At 39.1% G+C, this 11,143-nt stretch overlaps 1 protein-coding gene across 1 annotated transcript; it reads left to right on the top strand.

Annotated features, from left to right (window-relative positions):
- Positions 1 to 1,102: 1,102 nt before the first annotated feature.
- Positions 1,103 to 10,911, top strand: LOC118803095 (the record flags this gene model as incomplete). The annotated part of the gene is made up of 2 exons (XM_036563604.1): positions 1,103 to 1,188; positions 9,331 to 10,911. Coding segments are annotated over exons 1-2 (1,667 nt in total), but the record flags the coding sequence as incomplete, so codon positions are not given.
- Between the last annotated feature and the right edge of the window lie 232 nt (positions 10,912 to 11,143).

Genomic DNA, 11,143 nt, shown 5'->3' with positions numbered 1-11,143 from the left:
TGTCACTGTTTGTTCGTTCTTTGAGGAGTGAATGCATCTCCAAAAGCAGCTCAAACTGAGCTGTGTGTAGCTGTTTCGAAAAGCACAAAGCTTTATCTCCTAAATCTCCATGTGTGTGTCTGAATATTTCACATTTTTTTTGTTTATTCGCATTGTGGTGTGCTACATCCTTTAGAGTGGAAGCCAAAATCAAACGTGTCCTGTGATGTATGTTACCTTATTATCGTTATAATGCCCAACCATAGTGTGATGATATTTTCAAAACCAATATTGGTCCAGAAACACACTTGTGATAGCATCTCTTCAGGGCTTTACTGTGTTTCAGTTGCCTTTTCTGCTATCTGTGAATAAAGAGCAGTTTTCTGAGCAGAAACTATACCTTCCTTTCATGCTTCTTCTTCACCAACACTGTGCTGGTGTCAGAAGTGGGACTGCATTGGCAAGTGGTGAGACCACAGCAAAAAGCATACCACGCTCATCAACAGGGACTCGTTAATATCCCTGCTACAACTGGGTGTACTCACACAGAGACGCACACCTGATGACTGGGAGGTGACCACTGTTCAATTCAGGTCTGTCACCAGCAGCTGAGTGGAAAGTGGCGCAGTCATTCTAGGGGTCTGAGCTGAGTACATGAGTTCTGGCTCACATACATGCATGATGCATGCATACTCCTCTTAGATTTCTTAGTGGCAGCCTGGGCTGTGCTTGACCTTAGGAAGGCAAGATTAAGCTTGAAGAACAGGCAAAGAAGGGCAATGTGCAGCTTCCAGCAGTGAGGTCAAGGCAGTGGTTCAAGGATCACTGGCAGTGAGGCCTTTGTTTCCATGTGGGAAACCACTGGCACTAGAGGAGTTGTACATGCAGTGCTAGAGCCGGTGGGCTGAACCCCAGGGATAAGGCACAGTGTCAGGTCAAGGGCATCACAAATTTTCACGGGTGAAGTCACCGGTGTGGGACGTGTTGAACACACAACGGCAGTGTCAGGGGTTCTGGGTAGTGCACACAAGCAGCACTTCTATCAGTGTCGATGGCACAATGAGGCATTGGGAAGCATGGAGGGTGAAAACTGAGGAGGACTGCACAATGTTGGAAGTGGTCCATGAGCTGTGGCAGCGGAGCAGGTTGGAGCAGAACTGAGGAGCTCCTGCGCCATAACAATGACATCTTCATGACTACATCCAGAAGGTAACAGAGACATGAGGCTCCCTGAGATGTTAGCATCCCTCCACTCCACCATCAGCAAACTTGAGTAAATGCGTGAGAGCAGCGGGACGACAGCACCAACACTCCCAGTTTACCATAATACTCCATGTTCATGAACCCCCAGATCTGCACGTTTTATCTAACAGGGAAAAATAATTTCTATAGACTTGACTAAACAAGTGGGGTTTTAGCCTAGACTTAAAGACTGAGGCTGTGTCTGAGTCCCAGACACTGACCAGAAGATTATTCCAAATTTGAGGCGCTTTGTATGACAAGGCTCTTCCCCCTGATGTAACTTTATAGTAAGTCAGCACTTTGTGATCTAAGTAGGCGTGATGGTCCATAGTAAGACAGAAGTTCACTAAGGTACTGAGGGACGAGGCCATTTAGAGCTTTGTATGTCATTAAAAGAATTTTGTAATCAATGCGAACTTTAACTGGCAACCACTCCTGGTATACAGTTAACTGCTACTGGCGCCCCTAAAGAGAAGCTGTTTCAGAATTAAACAGAGCTGTTTCAACAGGCGTCTTAGAGGGTGTCTCACTGAGTGGGGCAAACCTGTTGGACACGTCAATGGGAGATGAGTGGTGCTCATGTAGGATAGCTTTAGCTTTCCGACTATGCCACCTAGATGCCACCCATTTGCACCGCTGTGAGGGCTCTACTGCCAGAGTCAAGGGCATGCTAGCTCTCAATCAGGCACCCGGAGCTTCTAACAGCGAGTCTGAGGCTTGCTGACTCTTTTCAAACTTCTGCATGCACGCCTCTGTCAAGCACAAAACTAACTTACACTTCTCACAAACAAACCTAGTAACACTGCTGTCACTAGTGACATAACTATACATGCTGCATTCAGAGCAAAGCAACAGCTCACGGTCCGCCATACTGATACTCACGTTGTTTCAGCGGCTGTGTTGAGTCCTTTCCAGATGTCTTGGAAATCCGATGAGAGTGACTTTCAAAAGTCAGTGGTTGTAGTTAATTGTGTGTAATATGCAACAGCGAATTGAAAATATAAAAAGCCGCAAGAGACTAGCAAGACAGAGCAGAGAAAGCAGTAAACAGCAAACACTCCCACCAGCACCTTCAAAAAACAGGAGCTACATCACCTCTCTGGCTCCACATGGTTCAGGTTGTGGAACCTGTGGAGTACTCACTCTGGACGCCACAGAGAAGAGAGCGTTCACACTGGACACCAGGCTATACAGTGCTGTGAAAAAGTATTTGCCCCTTTGCATATTCATCACACTTAAATGTTTCAGATCATCAAGCTGTTTTTAATATTAGACAAAGACAACCCAAGTAAATACAAAATGCTATTTTTAAAAGATGACTTCATTCACTGAAGGAAAAATGCTGTTCAGCCTTACCTGGTCCTATGTGAAAAAGTGATTGCCCTCTTAGCTACTAAATAAACCAGTTAACCAAATTCAGTTGACCATTGGCTTCAATTTTACTGGCCACACCCAGACATGATTACTGCCAGACCTGTTGAATCTAAAGATTACTTAAATAGAACCTGTCTAGCCATGTGAAGCAGCTAGAAGGTCTCAAAAAGCAGCATATTTGAGATTGAAATATAGATGTGCAACAAAGTCACCGAAGTCTACCAGTCTGGAAAGGGTTACAAAGCCATTGCTAAAGCTCTTGGACTCCAACAAAGCACAGTGAGAGTCATGATCCACAAATGGAGAAAACTAAGAACAGTGGTGAACCTTCCCAGGAGTGGCCGGCGTATCAAAATTTCACTTAAAAAGACTTAAGAGAGACTTAAAAAATGTAAATAGTTGGTCATGTGGGCATAAAGCTGTGTATATGTGTTATCCAGCCATGACTCTCAGGACTTCATTTCCCAGAACGCTCTGAGTGAACATGTGACATCAAGGTCACCAGGTTCCACCAATCAAAGATCAGCTTTCCCTGTTTGTATTGATGTTCTTCACCTGTTTTATGTATCGTGTGACGAGATCCAATTAGTTTATAAGCCCTAAGTAACTTGCATGAGGACACTGAGCTCCTCAGTAATTTTGGAAGGGGTTTATGAGATTCAGTGTAGAAAAAAGCAATAAGCAGTGACTGTTTCTCAGCTGGCCTCAGAACAGCTGTGCTTTGGTCATACATTTAACTGACCTCTATGTTTATCTCTGTAAAAAAGAAATAGTGGCAAAATAATTTAGCTAATTAAACAATATCTGTGTGCTTTGGTTTAAATTTTACTGCCATTTCTGAAGCTGATCTTAAATTCATGAATGCAGTTCGGTAAAATACGGGTAGATGACACACTGTACATTTTTGACATGGATTAGATTTGGCCTGAGTACATCTGAGCCAGATTTATAAAGGTTAATCAGACTGTGTGAATGAAAAACTGTGTAACCTTAAATACTGAAATTACTTAAATACCAGATGGTTCCTCTCCTCTTTAGCCAGAGGAGGCATCTTCCATGATTTCCAAAAAGAATTAAAATTTTGATTCAACTGACCACAGGACACCTTTCCACTTCACCTTAGTCCATCTTAAATGAGCTTGGGCCCAGAAAAGGTGGCAGCATTTCTGGATCTTGTTTATATATGGTTTCCTCTTTCCCTCCCCATCTTTACTTCTGAAAGACTCAGCTTCTCTTGGATGATCTTTTATACTCAATAATGTCACTGTCCTGTTGTCTTGGTAGAGTTTTAACTTGCAATGCAAGTTAAACTTGGATGCAGTTACGAAACATGTTCACAGACAGTGGTTTTCAGGAGTGTTTGCAGTGATTTCCACTACAGAATCATGTCAGTGGGTGCTAGGAGATCATGGCCAGCCAATATCGTTTTTCAGCCTGGTCCCTTACATACAGAGTTTCCTCCATAATTCTTTGACGATATTATGTAACATAAATGAAGAAATCCCTATGTTCTTTGCTATTTTACATTGAGAAATGTTATTCTTGAGTTGTTGCAATATTTGCCTGCACAATCTTTCACAGAGTGGTGAACCCCTCCTCATCTTTACTGTTGAAAGACTCTCTGAGATGCTCTTTTTATACTCTTATAGTTCTGTTGCCAGTTACCTGAACCTAATTAGTTGTGAGATGTTCCACCAGGTTTTTTTAGCTTTACACAACTTTACCAGTCTTTTTTTTGTACTTATGCTAAGACTCCAGTCACTCAAGGCAATACCAGTAAGATGCAGACACATGGAACAAGGCAAAGTGAACCCAACACTAAGCATGGAGTGCCAGGAAAGCTTTCCTAAAGCAGAGCCAACCCCAGGTGGTAATGATAGCAGGTGACTGCTTCCTTGGGAGGCTGCTGTTTGCCTCCCTCTGTTGGTAGAGACCATTCTGGCAGCGCATCTATCCACAGGCTGGGTTGCTGCTCGTTGCTGTTTTTTAGGAATACAGCCATTTTATAATTTCTTTCCAGACAGCCACTGAAATTTTCAAATCTCAAATATTACTAAAAACACGAAAATCAGACTTTTGCCATGCTCAAATCTTTTTTGTTTCAACACTGCATGAATCATTTTAATATAAAACCATCAACTTAAAGGTGAGTTCCAGCTATTTCCTAAATTTCCGCATAATTTAATCATTAAGATTTAAACAAAATTATTAGATATGTAAGTCAGGCTTTATATATATATATATATATATATATATATATATATATATATATATATATATATATATATATAGATAGATAGATAGATAGATAGATAGATTGTTAATGATGGTAAAATATGGAAAAATACCCAAAAAAGAATGCAAAGAAAATACAGGCAAAATTTGGAAAAAATAGTGGAATTCTCTGTTAGTAAAATACAATATATACAAATATAATTAGGTTTGTGCTTAGTTGCTTTACTTTTACTTCACTTTGCCACATTTAGCAATGTAATTAAGAGTGATGACAAATAAATCTACAGAGGAACAAAGATTGATTAATAATTTCAACTCTTGTTCACTGAAAATTTGTTGTTAGATCTCAACTGAACTGGTCAATCTACTATAACGAAGGCAGAATACAGTTCAAGTTCAGAGTATTCAGAATATTCTACATTCTCTATATTCAGAGAGTACAGAATATACATTAAAAAGGTGTACCTATAACAAAAGAGTTTGTTACAGGTAATCAGCAGTGGAGCACTGTCAAGTTCCTTACCTGGTTGCCTTTAAGAGGAATAGATTTTAAAGCTTCAAAACACACCAAACTTAAGTGCACTGCATGTTCAGCTTGTTGGTCCATGGCTGATCGTGAGGTCTGGTGTCCATATTAGCCTAAGGCTAACTTCAAAAGACAAGCTATTTCTTTATGTCTGCCACCTTGAAAACAATGTAAACTACTTCAGATGCAATGGACTACACAGTGAGAGATGATTGAGGATCTTTTTTTATTTTTATTTGAAATGTTACTAGAACATTCTCAGCTCAGCCATTCAGCTGAAGCGTTTAGTCTTAGGGTGGTTTGCATTGCCTGTACATCATGTTATGTAGGCCTGTTTGTTGCATATGGATATAACAGTATGATAATTCATACCTGAGGAAGAATTTCAACCGGTATACCGAATAAATCGCTCTACAGTCCACTACTAGCTTAACAGTTGTATGATGTCACTGAGCAACCACAGACAAATTATGAACTAGCTACCTGGAATTACACTTAGAAAAGGTTTTGATAGGATAATGAAATATTTTAAACAGCAGCCAACATTGTTTTTCTACTAAAAAACAATTAAAAATCTTCACAGAATACATAATTTATGTATAAGATTATTCCTCATCCTTGCATTCCTCAGAAATGGACTTCTAAAGGAACAACAAATACCCTATTTCTAATTTGAATTAAGGGCCTTGATTAATTTACATCTGGCATATGATAAATTACAGTAAAATAAAATTAGAAACTACTCTGTAGAATTGAAAATGTAATTTTTGCTTGTCTCAGTTACATTATGTAAATTCATACACAGTTGTAGGCAAAGGCTTGGGGACCATTTGGTAAAAATAAGTAAACACCACCTCTGCAGCAATTTAGTTTCAAAAATGAAATTATTCCTCAAATATTAATGTACAGTTACATTATACCTGAATAACTTAAAAACAGAAAAAAATAATCAAATTGTAACTGTGGCATGTGCAAAGGTAGAACACTCTATTAAGTCAGTACTTTTTAACACCCCCTTTGGCAGATATGACAGCTTGAAAACACTTTTTTTGAAAGCACATCAGTTAGGAGTCTTTCTTTTTTTGTTTTAGTAGTGTGCACCCTCTCTTGCATGTACAGCACATTTACCCATTTACCCATACAACCTCAAAGCATTGTACTGCAAACTCAGCAGTTCTTCTTGAAAGAGTTTTCTCATGCATCTCAGTTTGTGATCATTACAGTAATGTGAAAATTAATGATGTATACCTGTGGTAAGAAGCCCCCCTGCCAAATTTATTCAGATTTTTACAGAATGCATAATTTATGTCTAAAATTATTGCTTATACTATCGTATAGGGGGCACATATATTACAAACTGTTGTAAACATAAACATTATTTGTCACTGCCTCTACTAATGCAAGTTTAGACTTTTCTTACCTGTGGTAAGAAGCCCCCCCCTACCAAATTTATTCTGATTTTTACAGAATGCATAATTTATATATAAAATTATTCCTCATACTATCGTATAGGGAGGTATATATATTCCAAACTGTTGTCAATAAACATTATTATTCCCCTTTACAAAGAGAATCTCAGTGGTAGTGCTGTACAATGTTTTTGTCTATCATAAAGTAATCTAACTGTCCCCTGTCTACTTCTGTCTAATTTTGACACAGGAGGAGCCACTTATTGTTGTTCTTTTATTATTATATTCTTTGTAGAGAGAACACAAAGTTTTAAATATGAGGCTTTGAGTTTGAAATATGATCACTGATCTGGGTCCAATGTTTTCTGGTTCTGTAAAATGTGTGGAGTCCCAGATAATTTCAGGTGCAAGAATGAAGGCTGAAGAGTAGAGCAGAGCAGAGAGTTTAGTACACAAAGGACTGTTTATTCTGGTTTTGTTAGTATTTAATAATAATTCAGCTTATAGTCATCTCAGACAGATGCATCAAACGCTGGTCCACCTGAGTTCCAACTGATACAAGTCCAAATGACATTGAGACTGAGATGAAAATGAGCCCGCTTGTTTATGGTCTCAAGACCAAGACCAGACTCAAGTACTCGAGTAGGCGGGCAATAAGGATTGTGTTACTTGTAACAGAGAAAAGAGCTCGAAGGCGTTTCATGCAGCTGAGAAAAATGGTTTCTGCGGGAGAGAGTTACTCCCTCTGGTATGTGCTTTGGGCTTTGTAACTTTGCAGACTGTTTACATGCACAAAAAGCTACACAACACACTAAAAGAAAGGGAAAAATCACAAAAGCATAATAGGTCCCCTTTAAGCAGAGGGATCTTGGTTATGATGACAAGGAGAAACAAGTAGACATCTTATTACTGAGACAGTGTGACAAGTTATAGCTGAAGGACGCAGTCCTCTAAAAGGTGTCTAGACTAACTCACAAACCACTTTGCCAACAGCTGCTGCTTCCTCAGGAGTTCAGAGACATTGTGCATGACCACCAGGACTGGGCAAAATACTTTAAAAGTGTATTGCTGGCTGAATACTGAATACATTGTCCTAAATGTATTCATTAACATATTTAGAATGTATTTAGAATGCATATTGATGAAGTACATGGGAAAAACTGTGTGGTAATTTTTTTTAATTCACTTCACACTGTTACTCGCTGTTACTGGTTGGTAGTTTTCTTCATGTATTTTTTTCTGTTAATATGTTCAATTTGAATGAAGTACAAAAATTCTCAACGTTATGTTGTTTGTCACTGGATGCTTCAGTCCAGTGCCACTTCCATAATCCCACTGCCTTCTTGTTTCTTCTGATTGTTTAAACTCATCTACAGGGAGCTCACGGTTATTGGGCTAAATTTCCCCTTTTAAAATTTAGTACAGCATTAATAATGAATAACTAAAATTACAGCTCCTGAAAATTATGATTTCAATATAAAAACCATTAATCATTCAGCCCTATTTAAAAATAGAGTGTTACACAACAGTTAGTTCCGGCCACACAAGCTGATTGGTTAAGTGGCATTCTAACTCTGCTCATATTTCGCCATCACATCATGTTTTTTTCACAAACACTGTATAACTCTGCCTAGATGCGTTGCTAAGCAACGACTTTGACAGCTGACGCCATTTGAACGTTTTTACTTCTTACTTTGTGCACAAACAGAAAATAGATACTTTTTAAAAGATCACATTTGACCCACAGCCGATTTGGTCAGACTCTGAAGATGACACTACACTAAATTCTCAAACTGTCATCACCACTGAGCAGCTTTTCAGTCACCAGCTGTGACAGAAGAACACATAAACAACCTGGAATTAGCCAGAAATGAACTGAATACCATTCGCCAAACAAAATGGGCTGTAAGATGCTTTACAGACTGGCTGGAACAAAACAACATTTATACTGATTTGGCAAAAATTGACAAAACTGAGCTAAACTTAATATTGCGGCAGTTTTACAGCTCAGTCCAATTTGGTCAGACTACACGTTTGGCGAATGGCATTTGGTTCATGTCTGGCTAATTCCAGGTTGTTTAGGTGTTCTTTCTATCACAGCTGCCGACTGAAAAGCTGCTCAGTGGCGATGACAGTTTGGGAATGTAGTGTAGTGTAAGGAGCTGGAGAACGAACTGCCAGCTGAGCAGCGAGTGAGCGGAGCTCATCTCTCTGACGTAGCAACAAGCTGCTTGTTGAATTATAATTGGGCGGAAAGAATTGCTAACATTAAAACATATTAAATGACTCGTTCATGATCCAATTTATTTATTTATTACTTTATTTATTTATTTAACTGTTGTATAAAAGCAATAGAACACTCGAGGTTGTGTGTTATCATGAATAACATCACGGCTTTGATGTTATTTCCCTCTTGTGTTCTATTGCTTAACTGTCTAAGCCTTTGATTTTGATCAGACTATTAAAATGGATGGAAACCGTTAAATACAAAATTACAATTCTGTAGTAACATAAATGAGGTACTCTACTGTACTATGCTACCTCTTACCTCTGATTTTCCTGTAGGAATGAGGACATTTACACTTCAATGGGAAAACAACTAAATGAAGTTACAAGAAACTGTAAGTCAATAAAAGGATCCTTCACAAGATACATCCTAAACACAAAGACTATAATTGATGATGACAGACTGAAGAGAAAGAGATTTGGAAAAGAAGACAAGAGCAAACCTCATAAAACCATATTACTGGTTGGGGAAACAGGAACAGGGAAGTCGACTCTCATCAACGCCATCATCATCTACATGCTGGGAGTTAAATGGGAAAACAGAGTCTGGTGTGAGATCATAGAGACGAAAGACGACCAAACTGATTCTCAGACAACAGCAGTGACTGTGTATGATGTGTTTGTTGAGGAGAGTCCGTTCTCTCTCACTGTCATTGACACACCTGGATATGGAATTTTTATGGAATATGATTTTAAAATTGCTGAACCTTTACATGAGTTATTCAGATCCAGAGATGGAGTTCATGAAATTGATGCAGTGTGTTTTGTGGTGTCAGCAGAGACCAAGCGACTCACAGACAGACAATTGTATGTGTTTGATGCCATTTTCTCTTTATTTGGCTTTGATGTGGAGAGAAACATTGCTCTGCTCATCACAAACGCCACACATAAGCTTAAACATGCCCTTAAAGCCATCACTAAATCTAAAATCAAATGTGCTAAGACCCCTGATGGGGAGCCTGTGTACTTCAGATTTGACAACTCTCACTGTGCAGACTTTCAGGAAGAAAATGAAGACGATACAGAGTATGAAACAGAATACCACCAATGCAAAGACCCATGGGTAAAAAACGAGGAGGCCATGAACAAGTTTTTTATTTTTCTGAATAATATTAACTCTATAAACTTGGGTCTGACTGAAACTGTGCTGAGAAAACGCAAACAGCTGAAAGCAGCCATCAACAATTTAAAGGATCGAATCACACTGATAGAACTCAGAAAGGATGAGCTTAAACAGACAAAAGCAGCTCTGGAGCAATTTGAGAAAGAAAAAAAGTACAACAATAACTTTGAATTTGTAGTGGATGAGCCCTACAAAGTAAAGGTTCCTATAGATTCTAAATGGTGGCACTTGAGCAAAGAGGCGACTTGCTGCAGAGTGTGTGAGGAGAACTGTCATTTTCCTGGATGCTGGTGTGTCAGAGATCTTTCATGGTGCAGCATCATGTCAGAGGGAAAGTGCACAGTTTGTACTGGAAAGTGTGACCACACTCAGCATGTTAAAGAGGGGAAAATCTATGAGTTAAAGACTCGGAAGGTGAAGAAGACTCTTAAAGATCTGAAGAAGAAATACGAGAAAGAGTCTGGAGAGAAAATGAGTTTGATGAGCAGACTGGAGAGTGAATTAAGGGAAAATGAAAGGGAGAAAGCCAGGCTGGTGGAAGAGTGTTATCAGTGTGTGGTCACTCTGGAGGAGATTGCCTTAAAGTCTGCAGCGGTGTCCACCCTTCAGCATCTGGACTTCTTGATTGAGAAAGTGAAGGAAACAGGAAACAGAGAAAGAGTTCAGAGACTTAAAGAACTGAAGACACAAGCTGAAGCTGACAACCCAGGAGTGCTACAATGCCTGATACAATCTTGGTATTTGTAAGAAAGAAGGAAAACTGCTCTGGACATTATACTGTACTGAACTGAGCTCACCTTGTATAGTCACTCTCCATTTTCTGTTGTTTCTCCTTCACCTCATTCATAGTACGTTAGGTTAAAATATCTACTTCACTGGCTGAGTAATACATTATATTAGTCATTATATTCAGACTTTTGCATTAATTCTTAAAACACCAAGTAAAACATGCAGGTATAAAACACAGAG

This window comes from Colossoma macropomum, unplaced genomic scaffold (assembly GCF_904425465.1).
Source record: "Colossoma macropomum unplaced genomic scaffold, Colossoma_macropomum, whole genome shotgun sequence".
NCBI classification, from domain to species: domain Eukaryota; kingdom Metazoa; phylum Chordata; class Actinopteri; order Characiformes; family Serrasalmidae; genus Colossoma; species Colossoma macropomum.
This window is presented reverse-complemented; position numbering and strand designations above follow the sequence as displayed.